Raw genomic sequence first — 17674 nt, 5'->3', positions numbered from 1 at the left:
CGGGCGGGCAGGGCTGCCTGCTGCGGGGCCCAGCCCGGCCCGCCTCTCGGCAGATGGTGCTGTCGAGCCGGAGAACGGGGGTGGGACTGCCCCGGCGTTCTGCAAACACCTTGAGGATCTGCTGCCCACGCCTCCCTCCTGGCCTCGTCCCCTTGGAAACGGCGTGTCCTTCATCCCTGCACCCGAGAGCTACAGGTTCCCATGGCAACAGCCTGGGATGCTCCGTTACCCTGGGCCTTCCTGGTGCCTGCCCACTCCTCCCTGGCCCCTCCAGGCCTTGGTGTCCAGAGCTGCTTCTCACTGCAGCCGTGGCCGGTGCGATGCCAGTGAGCCCCAGCCAGCCGCATGCTGCCGATGGGCTGAGGCACCCCCACCCCCCACGCTGCAGTGGCGGTGGGGGTCGGGTACCGTGTTGACATCTTCCTTTCCATTGTCCGACAGCCCTGCTGGTCGCCATCAGCACCGCTGTGGATAAGATTATCGCTCACTTCAGCACCGCGCGGAACCTGGTGCAGAAGGTGAGGGGCTGGGGCTGAGGCTCTGACTGGGCTGGGGTGGGCAGGAGTGAGGGCAGGCCATGCAGGCTTTGGGCAGGAGGGGCTTTGGGAGCTCCAGGGAGAGGATCCCACCGTCCCTCCCTGCAGGCTCAGGGTTAGGTGCTGCCGTTCCCCTCCCTCTCCTCTCCTTGTGCCCCCCTACTTCAGGCCCAGCTGGGAGACAGCCGGCTCAGCCCAGATGTGGGTTACCTGCTGCTGCACACCCTCTGCCCTGCGCTCTATGCCTTGGTGGAGGACGGGCTGAAGCCATTCCAGAAGGATGTTATCACAGGCCAGAGGAAAAATTCCCCCTGGAGCGTGGTGGAAGCCTCCGTGAAGACAGGTCTGTGTGAGGAACATGCTCTTGGAGATGTTGGGATCAGCATCTCAAGGTGCCTGAATCCTTTTCCAGCCCAGGCTGGGGGAGGATGTGCCCCCAGAGCAGTGACTGTCTGTGTCGTGTTCCACAGGCCCCAACACCCGCTCTCTCCACTCTCTCTGCTGGCACGTGGCTGGGCTGGCGCCTCTCAACAGCACCAGACAGAAGTTTCATGCCTTTATCCTCGGCCTTTTAAAGTGAGTGTTGGCCCTGGATGGTCCAGGCTGTCCTTGCTGCGATGGCAGGTTGGAACAGAGTCCCAAGAGCTTTAACTTGGGTTCCCTTTGTCTTGTTCAGCATTAAGCAGCTGGAGCTGTGGATCTCTCACCTGCAGAAGAGCCCAGGTAAGGACACAGTGCCCAGAAGCTCCCCACTCAAGTTCTCTCCTACTTGCCAGGGTGATAATCCCACATGTGGTCCACCCACAATGCTTGGCTGGGATTTCCGTAGTGGACAAGGGCATCGTTTTCCGTGGCTGTCGTACTGGATGAGAGCAGTCAGGCAGACAATTTGGAGTGTCATTTGGACCTGCTGGGACAGACCAGCTGGCCCTGGGAGGGATGTGTGGGCAAGGGCAGGGCATTTGGCAGCTGTCTAGCGCTGTCCATATCTTCTAGGTGTAATCTCCGTGCTGTATTCACCCATGGCCTTCTTTGCCCTGAGTCAAGGCCCTCTTCCCCACCTCGCTGATGAACTGCTGCTGCTCATCCAGCCCCTCTCAGTGCTGACTTTCCACCTTGACCTGCTCTTTGAACACCACCACCTCTCTGTGGATGTAAGACCCTTGTCCCATCGGCTGGAGTCGCCCCTGTCTCCTGCCCATCACACCGCTCAGGCTCAGGGGGCTGTGCAGCCTTCTCTGGAGGGCCAAAGCAGTGCTGCAGGGGCAAGCCTGGAAGACGAGATCCCCCCCGATACTCTGGGGAGGGCAGCCAGTACAGAGGGCAGCACAAGGTCCCAGTCCCAGGCAGCTGTGCGTGGGCTGGTCCCTGGCCCCCAGGTGGGGGCTGCCCTGCAGCATGCCTTCCAGCACGTGCTGCAGTGGGGCGACCAGCTTAGTCGCACTTTCCTGGGAGCTGACAGCTCCCTGGAGACCCACAGGCCTGAGGCAGGCTCTCGGGAGGCTGGGGCTGGCCTCAGTGGCTGGTGGGGCCAGCTGAGCCAGGCCTCCAAGATTTACGCTGCTCCTAGCAAGGAAAAGTTCCCCTTCATCTGGTGGACAAAGCTGCGGACGGCTGCGGGGGACTCCAGCCCTGGCCAGGCTGTGCGACCCCACATATCCATGAGTGAGCCTAGAGACACAGAGCTGCAGCTCCTTCAGACCAAAGCTGTCCCTGAACTCTCCAGTCCAGAGCCCAGCAGCAGTGCTGACACCTCTGGGACCTCTTCCCCTGAAGACCTCATCCTGCCTGCTGGAGCTGGAGCGCCCACCAAGCCAGATGATCCCACTGCTGGAGAGAAACTCCTGGCTGCTTCCACAGAGCCTCATGTGAATAGGAATCGAGCAGACCCTTCCGACCCAGAGGCTGGCGGTCCTCCTGGTCCTGACAAGGGCAGCTGGCTGGGCCGGCTCTTTGGAGCCACCAGCCCCTCTGCCAGGAGCTTCCCTCCCAGTCCTGACACCATCTCAGCTAGGCCGAGGTAAGACCCAGCTTGGGCAGGCGGGGTGGGGGAAGTGGCATGTGCTGAGGAAGGGTTTTTCTCCCAGGCAGTGTATGGAGAGCACACCGTGGGGGTCGCTGGCCTTGCAGGGTGTCTTGTACTGCCCGTTATCTAGGTTGTTCTCCTGGGCTGTTGCGCTGTGCTGGGGGATTAGCACATGTTCCAAGTGCTGCTGCCACCACATTGCCTCAGCCCTTTAGAGCAGCAGGAGCTCATGGTGGAGGCTCGGTGGTGCTTGATAGAGCCCTTTGTCAGCTCCCAGATCACCAGAATAGTTTTCTGAGCAGGATGGGTGGGAAAAGGCTTCCCAGATGAGCTTGTGGCTTCCTTTGCTTTGTGGCAGGAGACCGTCTAGCTGGCTGTCCCCCAGCACGCGTGTCCTGGCCGTGGTGGTGAAGGGGCTGGCGTCTGAGAAGATCTTGAGAGATCAAGAACAGGCAGAGAAGAACACGTCCGACATGCCCCAAACCCACAGGTGATGCAGGGCACCGTAGCGTTTGGGGCTCAAAAGCTGGTGGTGGATTTTTTGGGGGGGTGGGGAAGCAGGGGCTGTTTCCAGGCATAGCCTGGATATCCTACAGGCCTTTCTAGGGAAAGGTTTACGCCACTCCTTGTTGCTACCTTGCACTTTGACTGCTCCCCCGGGGATCCTCCCCCTCTCCCGATGAGCTTTGGGTGAACCTGTGTGTCTGCCTAGCTGTGATCAGTTGTTTTCCTCAGACATTTTTTGGGGGGATCTTGAGCATTTTTCTTTCTCTTGTGTGCTTTCTGGATTCATAGCGGCTTGTTTGGGGCAACTGTGTGGCAGCTCTGACCAAATTGTGGCAGGTCAGAAAAGCTGTAGTGGTCCTTCTGTGCTTGCGCAGTATCTGTCCAAGCGAGCACGGAGGGCGAGTGGCCGTCCCACACCACGTTTGGCCGTCTCCCTCCTCCTGAGCCCTCACTGGCCCTGACCTTGACCTCCCCTCCACGTCTGTGCAAGCGCTGCTCACGCTCTGTTGCTGCTCCGAGGGTGTGCTTAGCAGGACGGTTTTGTGATGTGGCTTCTCGATCAAGTCCATCGTCATATGGCATCTCTGCCTGAGGCGGGGGGGGGGGGGTGTCACTGGCTCCATACATGAGCGTGAAAACCTCTCCCGAGTCCTGTGGGAGTGTCTCTCGGTGGTACCTGAGGTCCCTCGGGAGATGAATCCCTGATGGCGTTTGTTGTACAGGGCAGTTCGGGCGCTGTGTGACCACACGGGCACCGCCGACGGTCACCTGAGCTTCCAAAAAGGGGACATCCTGCAGCTGCTCTCCACCGTGGATGAAGACTGGATCCACTGCTGCCATGGAAACCGCACTGGCCTAGTTCCTGTCGGCTACACATCCCTAATTTTGTGAGGAGGTGGAAGAGACCTGAGGAAGCAGCTGAGCTTGCTGAAGCAGGTGCCACCTCTGGGAAGGACCGTCTCCTGCCACATCTTCATCACCTTCGGGGCTTCACCACCTTCGGGGCTGGCAGTTCTGCAGGGGACCCTGCCCTGGTGCCCGTTGCTGCTGCTCGTTTGCATGACGTTACCGTCTGCCGTGGGTGCATCCCGTGAGCCACCGCTGTGCGTGTCCCCGCAGATCTGCTGGCACTTCACCATGGCCCCCGTTTGGGACCTGCTCGTGCTCATGTTTCCTCAGCCGCTGCCCACGCCTGTGCCGGGGAGGGAAGGACCCTGTCCCCTGCGTGGTACTCACAGTCCTGTATGTCGTCTCTGTGCCGTCGTGTCCTGCCACCGCCACCATCTCCACATGCCCTGCTTTGCCCCGTGGCTGGGGCTGGTGGCCCAGGCCACCGATGTGCAGTCCCAGCACTGTAAATAGTCGTAACCACAGGAACGAGCTTATTCCGGGGGGAAAAAAGCTGGAAATAAAGGTTGTGACTCACATGTCCATGTGTGAAAATGGATCATTGCAGTTGGGGGGGGGGGGGGGGGTGTGGAATGGCCACGTGGCCCGTCCCTGCATGGGTACCCCGGGCTGGTGCTGGGTCTTTGGTGAGTAAATGCTCTTATAGGCAAAGCCAGCATGGGCTGAGGCCGTGCTGGTGCTCAGCATACCAACGTCAGCTATCAACCACAGAGCCCAGCACAGCATCATGCCCTGGCAGAAAGTGCCCGGTCTCCTATACGGTGTAGGAAGAGGCAGCTGCAGACAGCCAGAGCCAGAAATAATCCTGGAAAAAATGTGCGTCACTCTGGCTGGCTGGTAACCAGCCCCATGAGATGGAAGCTGCACAGCACTGGTAAAGGTAAATGTCGGTTTGTTTGTTTATTAAATTAAACTAATCTTTTTACCGAGTCACAGGATTTCAGTAGGGGCTGGATGGCTTTTATTTTATTTTTTTTCAAGTTTTTCTCATTGCTTATGATTTCATACCAAACTACTTACATCTTGCACTGGGCTCCCCAGTAAGAGCGAGCTGTGGACATATTGGAGAGCATCCAGCAAAGGGCCACAAGGCAGAAGCAGCTTGTCTAGGGGGCAACTTTTGGGCCAGCGCTCTCTCATACGGACCAAGAACCACATTTCATCCTTCTAACTTCCACTGTTTCAGTGGCAAAGGAGACCACGCTTCAGCCAAGGGGCTGTGTTCTGCTTTGAGGACAAAGCTGCTTTTTATTCTGTTCTCATTTTTATTTCTCTCTCTGGAATTTTTACTCTCAGACAAGGGACATTATATCTTAATTGGAATGTTATTTGGCTTGCCTTAAGTAGGTTTGATTGAATTCCACAGCTGCCTCTGGACTTTAAAATGGGGTCAAGCCAGCAGGAGATGAATCCAGGTACTTTTTCAACTTTTTTTTTTTAATTAAAAAAAGCACTACAGTCCTTGGCCTGGTGTCTCTAGTTTAAAAGGAAGACAAGTGTTTGGGTCAGGCATGGCATTTTGATCACCACAAAGATTCAGGTTAGGAAATGGAAAAAGAAAAATCAATTTACATTAAAGGAGGGTCATCAATAAGCTACTTCATTCCCAAGTAACACAAATAGTTACCAAACTTATTCCCAGAAACCACTTTTGAACCACTTTTGATTTGTAAGGACCATATCTCGTTAGTGCCAACCTTGACAGAGGGTATCAGAGGAAATGCACGGGTGACGAAGCCTTAGAAAGGCTGGTTTGAAGGGACGCAAAGTTCTTCATTTCTGTGTTCCTCAATGTCCCGCTGTGTGCCAAGGGGCACAGGGCGGGATGATGGTATGTGATCGGGCTGAGGGCTCCCAACAACTTGAAACACCTCTCAGCCGTTCCAGCTTACCTGACTTTTGGTAACGGAGGGGAACATGCCCTACAGTGCAAGTCATTCGCCTGACACGACTCCGGTCTAATATTAGCAGTTTGAGCGCACTGCCACTGTGAGATGCAGTAACGATGTTGACAGAACCTAATCTGCCGTCTATGCGGGCACGGGAGGTACCGCCTCTAGGTACCAGGGGTTTATATTGTGGGAATAGGCACTGAATTCGTAGATTTAATGGTTCATGTACCAACCTGCCATTATATACGATCACGGTTACACAGCCTCTGACTCTGTACGCGCGCTGCCATCATCCCTCCTGCCAAGGTCTGACCAGAAGAACCATCAGCATCAAACTATATCCTCGCGAAACACCAGCACCCATCAGGCAATTGGATATTCAAAAGAGACGGGGCAACAACCCCCGTAAAAGAGGCTGTAAGAGAGTCAGAACACGACAGGAGCAGTTGAGACAAAGAGGCAAGAAAAGAAAATCAAAGACATGTCAAAGAAAACCCCACAAGTCATCGATAGGAAAAGATTTTCCATTTAATACTAGACTCTCTCAGGATTGAGATGCAGGCTTTTTATGCAATTACATCCAATGTTAAAATTGGTAATACATAATTTACAAAGATTAACATCAAAACAATGATCTATTTAGATATGCTTTGTAAAAAGGAAATATATTAGCAGCATTTATTTTCAGCAATCACACAGCCTACACCCATGCAGACTAAGAGTTCATATCTATTTGCAATAATGTAGTGCTTCCTGGTCTTAAAACAGCGATCCTGGTGACACACTGGTCTTCTCGTTATTATAAAATAACCGAAAAATAAAAACAGTCATTAATTTCTACACCAGTAAGAAAAACAATTCTTTGCACTTACCTAACATTTGATTGTCTAAAAAACATTTTGTTTAGTCTTTCAACAAAAGAAAGATAAAATGACAGAGCTAGTGTCTCGCTTCTGTACGCACTTTATTTTTTAAAAACTTTTTAGTGTTTAACACCATTTGAGACAATGATTTCTGTTTTAAACTAAATGAGACAACTCAAGATTTTGGACATGCGATATTCCTACTACACGCACGAGTATTTTATACTCAGGGTTCCTGGTACTGTACAGTGCTTCTCTACAGTAAGAAAATATTCCAAACTATTTTCTTATTTCTTTTTTTTTTTTAATAAAATATTTTTTCTCAAAGGGTTTTTTCCTTTCTTTTTTTTTCTTTTTAAATCAACACATAAAAGTTAATGGAATGAGTCATGTTCCACTAAGAGTAAAATAATTATAATAATAACAAGAATGTACATTAGGACAAGCTTGGTCCATTAAAAAGGAACATGTAACTACTGTATTGCTTTACATCCACGCAGCAGATATATACAACTTGGCACATTAAAAACTGGTTTTCTTATAAGAACATCTAAAACAGGACTGTATATGCATATGTACGTCTGAAAGACAAAAAAGCAAAGCCATTTTAAAGGGGCAGCGTATGCCAACCACCCCCTCCCTTTGCCACAGCCTGGCCCTGGCCCAGAGACAGGCGACAGCGTCGTGGCTCTGCACGCCGGGAAGGTCGTCGGGTGCAGTACAGGGAGTCCTGCTGCAGCACCGGTTCGTGGTACGTTACGGCAATCGCAATTTCATGCAGCGAGAAATCAATGCCTCGGCTGTTGCTTTCGGGAATAATACTTTTCGTCAGGGCAGAGAGAGAGGGCGGTGCGAGATACACTGGCTCTTAATTTAAGAGACGGACATTTTAAGCTGTACAACCAGAACACAAGAATAGTGTTAGCAGTTGATATATTCTACAGTTCACAACAAATACTCGCTCTGAATACTGCTTGACGGTTCATGTAGTGAAGGTTTCCTTTTTTTTTTTTCCTTTTTCTTTTTCTTTTAACAGGTTTTAATTTGCACAACACACTAGACACACAAGAACCACAGCTTATCAAAAAAACCAACAGCAATGGTGTTGTCAGGATTTGACTTGCTTTATAAAATTTCTCTGCAGAAAAAAGTGAAAAAAATCACACCCCGCCCCCTCCCCCCTCTACGACGCAGAACAAGTGCCTCAACCAGCCAACTCCTGCTTTGCTCCAGGGTGACTTTGGAAGTTTCTCCTTGTCACAGACCAAAGGTACATGTGTGCACTGGCCGTTCCACGGTGAACCTTTCGCACGTTTGGGTACGTTTCTCTCTTCTTGGAACTTGTGCAAATCAGAGGCCACAACTTTAGGGCAGCCTTTAATTTTAAGCCACTGGGCCTTCACCCTCCCATCTGGATTTCATTCACTGGCATGGGCAATGGTGGTGCCAACAGTATCTTGTACAATCACAGGTTAATTGGTGAACATGGGGAATATTCTCATCAGAGTAAGTCAGTCCTTATCCTTCTTACCTCCCCATTTTTTTTTTTTTTAAATTTTTCCTCTGAGTGGGAATATCAAGCAAAAATAAATTAAATTTGACCATCCTGGACAATAACCACGAGGTTTTTCTCAGTACCTAACATCAATACAAGGCACGCCCAACAACACACACACCATAAGAGCACTGCAGAGCAGGGCAGGGCAACCTGCCAACCCAGACATCTAAGTGCTAACTGTTTGTATATTTGTCAGTTTTCTGCTGCCCTCTTTTCCTTGGCTGGTGCAGAGGAAGTTGGGCTCCTGCCCTCAGTCCTCAGCAGACCTTGTAGCAGACTCCAGACCACAGCTTCCTCTTGTGGCATCACTTCCTGAAGCTGCTCTCCGGGATGGTGAGAGTGCGCCGCCTCAGTTTTCTTCCTGATCCTTCCTCCAGCAAGTAAGTGACATCAATAGCTGCAACAGACCACAGGCTTTTGGTAAAGAAGGCGATACGAGTAACAGTTGTCCTATTTCCCTATTCACGGTTCTTTCAAGGATGTTTCCATCCATAGTGGTATTCAAAACTCCACTGGACAATGTGCTGAGCAAGCTGATTTAATTTTGAAGTTAGCCCTGCTTTGAGTCATGTTTGGACCAGATGACCTCCAAAGATCCTTCCAACCCAAATTATTCTATAACTCCATGATTATTTTGCATTAACTCCCAGAACACGAAAGAGACCGGACAGAGCTCATCCTAGGCTTTAAATAAAAACCAGACATACTTAACCAGTGTTACTGCTGCACCCTCATTCTACAGAAGTTACTTAGAACCCAGTGGAAAGCTCATTAAAGGTCAGAAGAGACCTTCCAAATTCTCTCCATTCTTTCTTTGCATGTCTGTTAAGTTTCTCAGTTGTAAACATGGAATGATGGGGGGGAATTTGTGTTCAGAAAGTTTTTGTGGTTACTAAAAATATTACACAAAACACTGTGTCAGTTGTAAGAAATTTCATTCGGAATTAACGGACGCTGCTACTGTTGCAAAAGAAAAAAATTACTGCAAAGAAAACTAATAAGGTCCACTAGCAATATATTCAGACAAAAGCATTTATTTTATCAACACGGTCTGCAGCGAACTAAAAACAAACCTGTAGAAGAAATGCTATTGGGTAACCATAGCATAAAATCTCACCATTTTTCCCTGGGATTTTCTCTAAGAGGTTTAGCAGGATTTGATTAAGTCTCTCTCTCTGAATATTCCGCCTTTCCTCTGGACTGCACAGCTGCCTTGTGTCGGAATTGCTTTCTTCCACCTTTTTATCAGTTTCACAGGTCTCACTAGAGACTGCCTCTTTTTCTGGCTCCTCTAGGCTAGGCATCTCACTTGAAGTTTGATCTTGGTTTCCTAATACATCCTCAATAAGTGGAAGAGAATCTTCTTCTTGATTTAAGTCTTTAATCTGTGGTTTTGAGCGATCCGTTTTCCAGGACGATCTAGCAGGAAAAGAACGGTTTAAATACCACAATTTTTCAGACACTCACCTGAAAGGCCAACTACTAGTGAGTCAAGGACTTCTCAGTAGGTAGGGGGCTTTCTGGAATCTCAGTCATTTCACTTAATACATGCATTCAAACCCACCAGTTACGATCTACGGGAGGCTACGTTCCTATAACCTTGTTTGCATAACATCAAATGCAGTCTTTTAAAAACAAATTGCTTTTCTATTTCAATTTGTAAAGGTGTTTATCTTCCAAAATAGTTGAGCTCAGCACTTACTGATGTTTTTCTGCAACAGTCATGGCTCTTGATGGGTATTTTTAAAGACTCTAACAGAATTGAGAGAGTGCATTGGCCCTGGCTCTTATTACAATGCAAACATGGGCAGTCTGTGCAGGGACTCTTTTAAAAACAAATTGCTTTTCTATTTCAATTTGTAAAGGTGTTTATCTTCCAAAATAGTTGAGCTCAGCACTTACTGATGTTTTTCTGCAACAGTCATGGCTCTTGATGGGTATTTTTAAAGACTCTAACAGAATTGAGAGAGTGCATTGGCCCTGGCTCTTATTACAATGCAAACATGGGCAGTCTGTGCAGGGACCCGATCTCCCTTTGTGCAGGAAGGCTGGATGCTCTTGTCCTGGGCTCTGCCATCTCCTACATTCAGCTGCTTCTGCTAACTTTCAAAATGGATTCTGTACTCTTCCTTACGTACATTACTAAGGAACACTAAGGCTGCTTCTGTATTCTATTCCTCCTCACTTGTTCCCTTTTATCCCTTTGAAAGTTTAGAGGATTGCTTTAAATAATTTAAATTTATTATTTCCATAGCACCCAGGGGAAATGGGTAGGAAAAAGAGTGGACACTTGACAAACAAACAGGATTATCTCATCTGTTCTCAACGAACAATCTGGTAGGTAAGACTCACCTGCCTCCATTTCTCTTGTAGTTGTCTGGTACATAATGAGGCTATAACAACAATAAAGATTATGGTTAATACCAAATAAAATTCACAGTGGAAGAAAGTGCTGGTCTATCTAATATTCTGGAAGTACCAATACAGGACTCGCCTATCTGACACTTCGGAAATGCCGGTGCATGGCTGGCATATCTTGCACATTAGACAAATTCAAAGGAGAAGGCATAATCATGTAATAAGGACAAATTAGAGCCAGACATTATCTGATTCTTTGTATCTTCTAAATAAATTTCAAGCCATAGACCATCATGATAAAAATCATCTTTGCTTTCTGCACAGCAGAAGTTTGGAACCATCTCTAAACTTACTACAAAAATCTCTCTGCTTACTTGGAAAAGTGCTTACTTGCAAAAGACTTGCCAGATCTGATACCTCTGCACTCAGAGACAAAGTAGTGCTGTGTAGGAGGACGTGCACAATGAAGAGTTGCTACTTCCATGGAATAGGGGAAAATGAGACAGTGAAATAAAAAGATACTCAGATGGAGGATGTTAAGGGAAACTGTATTTCACGATTTTGCTGCCTATCTGTCTGCTGATTTTTTGATAAAGCATCCATTTTCAGTGATAATTATATATAAAGTAAGCAGTATGTCATTTGATAGAGCAGGGAAATGGAAATAGGAATATACTGCTTTTCTGTATTGGGAATTGCTATTCAAAGGTACTGCTGAAAATCATTTTTTAAGCAAGTTTATTAAAACACGGAGTAATTACACCAAAGAAAAGAAAGCCTGACACAGACAGGCTAACAAACTCACATTGGACTATATGTTGTGTGATTCTCTGAAATGTATAAAATTATTTTACAGTTGCAGAATTGTGACCGAAAAGTGAATTTTAAGATTTCCTTCACTCGGGAGTGGCTTAAAAGAAATTAGCATCTAGATTTTAGTCAGAAACCACAATCTCCAAACTTACACATCCAATTTATACAACCATTCATTCAACATCTGTTTGCCTTTGAACTGCATATTCTCTGTCTACAATTTTTCTTTCCAAGCTTTCTTTCTAGCTAACTTTTCATCCAGACTGTGTACGCTTATGTGTCAGCTTCCTTTGGTTTACGAAGCTTCATTCATAAACAGAGAGCCAGGGGCTTTCAAAAAGTATGGTCCAATCTTCTAGTAAAAAGTAAGGAAGCTGAGAGAAGAGACACTTACTGAAAAGTCTCTCTTGGGCGTGAGTTTCTTGGGGAAGTGGTCAAAGGCATAGGGCTTGGTGCAGACAGGATAACGATTCCGGTGGATCTTGTAGAAGAGATGAGCTGATTTATCAAGGCGGTAATCACAAATATATACATCCTGCTCCTTCACACCTTTTGGCCTCCCTGCAGTTTCAAAACAAAGCACATAGGAAAAAATGTTAATCAGACTCAAGAGGAAACACATGGTATACCAGAACAAGAACAAGCCATACATAGTGTCAGAGAAGTAGGGGGCTGTCAGAGCTGTTCAGTGGGATGGCAGGCATTCTTATTTGTTCTCCTTGATTCAGAATCATAACAGTGGACAAATTGCTAGTTCAATTTAAGAGGAAAACCTGTATACGCTAATCAAATAGCACCCAAACTTTTACAAAAACTATTATCAACTGCCATCACTTTCTCTTCCTTGCCCACCACAATCCCACCCTCCTGCTGTCTCTTCAGTACTGGCCCTCTTAAAACAGAAATCACTGTCCCAGTGCTAAAGTAATAGTGCTTCCTCAGCTGTGATACCCTGTAAACACTGGCTACTGCCTTTTTACAGCAGTAACTATTTTAGCATACTTCCCAAATTATTAGAAAGGTGTATTATATTTAATTTCTCATCCCGTTAAGTCTCCTTACCTTTGCAGTAGGTGTATAGATCAAGAACACAGCACGTTCCCACCACAGCCTCTAAGGGGATAATTTCATACAATGGCACCCGGAAGAGCTCATTGTGATAAAACTTTCGAGAAGGGGAATGATGTGTTTCATGTGGACGGAAATAATGATGACCAAATGCAAACCGCTCCTCTCTGTTTGAAGGTGTAAAGGTAAGAGAAAGAGAGAAACAGAAGGGGGGAAAAAAAAAAAAAGACTATTTCTATAAGCCCATGATACAACTTTACTTAATGCCCTCCACTTGGTTTTGAATTATCTATCTTGCACTTTTGCAATGACTGTGATGAAAAGCGAAGTCACATGAATATTACACATTCAACTTTATCCCCTTCAATAAGTGGAAATACTCCTAGAGTGATTTTTATGAACACAGCAGACTTACTGTGCTGTTATCTATGGGGCATATGATTAAATAATCATGTTACAGTGGCTTAGCAAGTCAGTGATCGTTAGCTGAGCCAATTCAGCTGTCAGTGTGTATTCTCAGCCTATTCCAACAGTGAGGAAAGTGCACCAACTTGTATCTCTTATCCCTTGCTTAAACCTCCAACCTTACGTGTTTTACTTTGCAGTTGTGGAGCACAAGCAGAGACAAGTGGGAAATCCTCAATGTTCAGTCCTGCATTTTTAAGCTATGACAAGACTTCCACAAAATTACTGTGTTTTGACAGGTAGGTATATGGAACGTCTCAAATTCAAAAGATGCCTTGAACATACTTCTCATTTTTCCAGAGTTTTTCAATGCGGAAAATATCGAGTTTCTCCCTGTTGATGTGGGACAGCAGCCGATATGACTGCCGGACAGGGTGTCCATCTGGAGTTCTACGGCTGTCTCTCATCAGGTAAACACAATCACCTGGCAATAGGCACAAAATACACACCTGTAAAGAACTTTTCATGAGTCCAGCACACCAAAAAATAGAGGAGTAAATGGTTTCATTAAAACTAACATGACAGAGCTACCTAATGTTGAATTGTAGAGAGTGATGCAAAACCAATGCAGAACCCGCAAAAGCAAGAAAGGTTACCTTGATCATTTTCACAAAAGCTTTATAGCAAGAACTAAACATAACTTGAATTGTATGCCCAGACTGAAAATAGTAACATGTAATGAGAATCAAGATAAATTATGATAGACCGCAGAATATGTAACAAAATCGGATTAGGAAAATGTGTAGAAATTGGTGATAGCTGCAATGTTTAAAGAATAAAACCTTAAGATTTAAGAGAGAAGATACTTAGAGAGATTATTATTAAGAAAATAAATCATTGTCCAGGAAGGCCCAAGCCTTTGACTGTTCCAGCAGAACTCAAATAAGATGCATAGCTCAGGAAAGGTAAACAGAACTCAAAAAGGGCTGAACAAAATGACACTCCTGGCAACTAAAAAAGTCTTTCCCAAGTGCAACCCCTAAACAGGTCCCTAAACTTCTATTTATTCATTTTGTCCCATGAGTGAATTAACTCTTTTATTTCTCTGCTCTGATCTGTGAAACGGCATTAAACGTCCTCTCCGTCCCCCAGACTTGACTGCCATTCTTCCTTGTATACTGCACCTTTCTTTGTGACGATGACTATCATTTGATAGGGTGAAAATACGCTGCTCCATTCAAAAAGCCTTTCTCCTTTAGGGGAAAAAGCCTTAATCAATAATGTTCACAAAGAACCTGAAGAGTCTCAGAGGGAGAACATTTGGGAAACTCAAAGTGTTACTGAAAATATCATTGGATTTAGTATATAGTATTTAAAAATAAATTCCATCTTTTCTGTTACTATCTCACAATGAACAAAAACCTGGGAGGTCCCAAGTCATAAAAACTTAAGAAAAACTACCCTGGGTAAGATCAAAGGTCATATAGCATAATATTCTAGCTAGAAAAGTGGACAGTAGCAGATGTTTAGGAGGAAAAATTATAGGAATAAGGCATGCATAGGAAAAGCCTTCCCATGGTATTCCCTTCAGGCTTCCTTTAATCTCTGTTTTACGGACTTTTAGTGCTAAAGGCTATAGGTGGACCACCGTGCATAAATACGCAGGGATTAATCCTTCCTCCAAGAATTTGTCTAATCTTTTTGGAACCATTTATACTCTTGACTTCTCCAACTTCCTGCTGCAATTGTTTCCATAGTTTAGTTATGTTTTTGTGAAAAAATACTTCCTATTGTTTAAATATGTTGCCCACTAATTTCAGTGTTTGTTCCCTCATTTCTCCATTGTTGCACTTTTCCTAAGCCACTCGTGATTTCACAGACCTTTATCATCTCACCCTCCACATCATCTGCGTAGACTCTGTTCACAGCAAAGTTGTTTCACATCTGATTAGCCTCGTCACTGCGCTTGTTTTTACAAGTAGCAAGATACTCTTTTTGAGATGGGATGACAAGAATAGTACACAGCATGCAACAGACATACCCACCATGAAATTACAGAATGGCACAATTACTTTTTCTATTTTGTTCATAATAATTTCTAACATTCAGTTTGCCTTTTTGACTCATGCTGAGCATTTCTCTTATGTTTCCATTAAATTGCAATGACTCCTTGACTTTTTTCCCCTAAGTACCTACCTATTTTTGCGTATGTGCAGTTATGTCTATTTTCCTTCCACGTATGTTACTGTTATTTAATTAATTAGCAGGTTCAGTCTCTGTTACTTCCACAGCTTAGTAAAAAGATGCTAGGGAACCACCAAGTACAATGTGGCCTCAAGTTCATGAGCACCTCAGTTTTGTTCTCCCTTAGCTTATAGCCAAATTCAGGATTAAAGTGAAGGACATGTAATTATATTTTCATAAATATAATCTCATTTATCAATCTTGTATAAGTTTAAAAGATGCTCCTAAGGACTCCTCACATGCAAAAATCACTTTAAGGTTTTATGCTGTCACCTGTCACTGTAACAGTGGAGTACAATACACTGCACTATTAAAAAAATCCTCCGATTTAAACCAGAGATGACATGGGCCATATGGGCACTGACATCTGCCTACCACCACGAAGCCAGCTTTTAAACCTTCTGGTATACCGGGATCGCTATTAAACAAATAGAAGCTGTAGTTGTAGGAAGGAGAGAGAGAGTTTTATTCTAGCTTGATTAAGTAAAAAACGGACTGAAGACAGAATGACATAGGCTTGCACACAGGCTAGCAGAGTGCAAGCTCTTCAAGGATTCAGCGTGTATTTGCTGGTGATTAGCCTGTACTCACCCATTGTATTAGCTCTTCTTACTATCTGAACTAAAGCTGGGATAATAACATCTTCATTTTACTAAGTTAAGGATTACTTTTAAGGAACCCAACTCCCTAATTTCTTTAAAAGACTCAGAGAGAAAAAAAGGTACATGCTGAGAACAGCTGCTGGCCCCAAGCAGAATGCAAATAAACCCACTTATTTTTGGCTGTTATTTTAAATTAGCTACTTTCAACTCTTCTTCCCTACCTCTTCAGTGAGAATAAAGCAACTCTAGTACTTATTGTACCTGACTAAAAAAAGGAGTATTCAGAAAGAAATGTACATGGATACTCTTTTGCCCTAAAGATCAGGAAGCTTGATTTCAATTCAAGTTTATCCAAACGTTACTAACTACTGAAATAGCTACCTCTCGGCCTCGAAAAGGGAGTTTATATTTCTGTGTTTTAAAGGAAGAAATAGAGCTGCTATTGCTGGTCCATCAGAGATAATGACATGTGACAGTTTCTGGCTATGTGGGTTTTCCAAGATCCATTTTGACTTCTGTTTATCAACTCGCATCTGAGGTAGAACTCCTTGTTCACTCTGCAGGATGTGATGGACCAATTCATCAGATCTATTTGCATAATCTCCTGGTTTTATGTGTTAGGTAATTTTTGCAGAGGAAGCACGTCTGTAGTATATAACTCAACAACCTCAAGTAGAATTGTAAAGAAATTAAAAAACAAGTCCTCTAACCAGAGATGGAAGGATCCTCACTTATTTAGAGGGATTTGTTCACAATAAAGTGTGCACACTCACACACAGTTGGAAGCTTTTCAGCCTTGTTCCTCAAAAACATGAGTTCTCAAGCTTGGAACTGGAAAACAAACTAATTCAACGTACAGACACAACTCCCCAGGGTGGACCAACTTACAAAGGAAGGCAATGGTCTCAAAAGCACTTTTTGAGTGCTGATCGCGAGATCAGCCTCTTTCTAATACACAAGACATAGGAAAAATGTAATAGTCTACGCATATAGTGACTGCAGGGCTGAAAGTCACTATGGTCTCTTTTGCCTTGGAACCTGTAAATTACATGACCTTTTAGAAACCAGAGGGAGTAAAATACTGTTTCTTCTACTGTCTCTAAGATGCCTTATATGCTTGTGTGCCTGCATCACAACAATTTCTACAGGCAGGTGTCGTGCCTCAGAACTTTTGGTGGAGAACTTGAGACCAGCAATGAATCCATGGATTTTCCCTTTTTCTACTGTAGCTGTGTATACTTTCTAGCACCTGCTGGGTGTACGCCTTGCTTAATCTATTCCCTGTAACTGCAGAGGCATTTGGTGCCTAACAGTGGCAGTTTGGTCTCCTTTGTCCTCTGCTGATGGTACACAGAGTTTAGCCACGTAAGGACTAACATTTCTCTAATTAAAGTCACCAAGATCAGATTAGAGGTACGTGAGTGAAACATAATGTGTCATGACAAAAATTACCTTAATGCTATGAATGACTGGAAGATGCCACAAAACCCAGCTAAAACATAATCCATTTTAACAGAAAAACATAAAAGCAAGTACCGATACAACCCTAGAAAGTGAGTTACTCTCCAGCAAGGAACCCAGCAAAAAACAAGAAATGAGAAAACCAAATGGCTGAACTCTAGACAGGATAGACAATGAAAAAGGAAGTCTGAACGCAAATTCTAGAATCTTGCAGAGGGGATAAAGAATACACTGTTCTTTGACCTTTTTTTTTTTTAAATTCTCCACTTTCCTGAAGACTCTCCCATTCCCCTCTAGCAAACATACCAACTGGTTTTACTCATTCAAGAGCAGTTCTCTTAATAATTATATAGGCTTCTTTCTAACCTTGCATGTATCTGCAGGATGAAATAAAAAAAAAAAAAAAAAAAAAATAAGTGAAATGAATTATTT

At 45.1% G+C, this 17674-nt stretch overlaps 2 protein-coding genes across 3 annotated transcripts in view; one reads left to right on the top strand and one right to left on the bottom strand.

Moving 5' to 3' along the window:
• The window catches only part of RUSC1 (RUN and SH3 domain containing 1), a 7395-nt gene extending 2897 nt beyond the window's left edge, over positions 1-4498 (top strand). The window contains exons 2-9 of the mRNA XM_009274464.2: positions 34-315; positions 442-518; positions 705-879; positions 1007-1112; positions 1213-1259; positions 1533-2556; positions 2921-3052; positions 3792-4498. Coding sequence (XP_009272739.2) covers positions 34-315; positions 442-518; positions 705-879; positions 1007-1112; positions 1213-1259; positions 1533-2556; positions 2921-3052; positions 3792-3960 — 2012 coding nt within the window. The 3' untranslated portion in view covers positions 3961-4498. The remainder of the gene's footprint in view (positions 1-33; positions 316-441; positions 519-704; positions 880-1006; positions 1113-1212; positions 1260-1532; positions 2557-2920; positions 3053-3791) is intronic.
• A 1884-nt stretch (positions 4499-6382) lies between these two features.
• The window catches only part of ASH1L (ASH1 like histone lysine methyltransferase), a 57550-nt gene continuing 46258 nt past the window's right edge, over positions 6383-17674 (bottom strand). For both annotated transcript variants that reach the window (XM_009274449.2, XM_009274450.2), the window contains exons 22-27: positions 13281-13419; positions 12525-12697; positions 11857-12023; positions 10644-10684; positions 9409-9710; positions 6383-8688 (exon numbers count right to left, since the gene is read on the bottom strand). In XM_009274449.2, coding sequence (XP_009272724.1) covers positions 8597-8688; positions 9409-9710; positions 10644-10684; positions 11857-12023; positions 12525-12697; positions 13281-13419 — 914 coding nt within the window. In that variant the 3' untranslated portion in view covers positions 6383-8596. The remainder of the gene's footprint in view (positions 8689-9408; positions 9711-10643; positions 10685-11856; positions 12024-12524; positions 12698-13280; positions 13420-17674) is intronic.

This window comes from Aptenodytes forsteri, unplaced genomic scaffold, assembly GCF_000699145.1.
Source record: "Aptenodytes forsteri isolate BGI_AS27 unplaced genomic scaffold, ASM69914v1 Scaffold624, whole genome shotgun sequence".
NCBI classification, from domain to species: domain Eukaryota; kingdom Metazoa; phylum Chordata; class Aves; order Sphenisciformes; family Spheniscidae; genus Aptenodytes; species Aptenodytes forsteri.
Note: the sequence above shows the minus strand (reverse complement) of the source record. Positions and strands in the feature narration are given on the sequence as shown.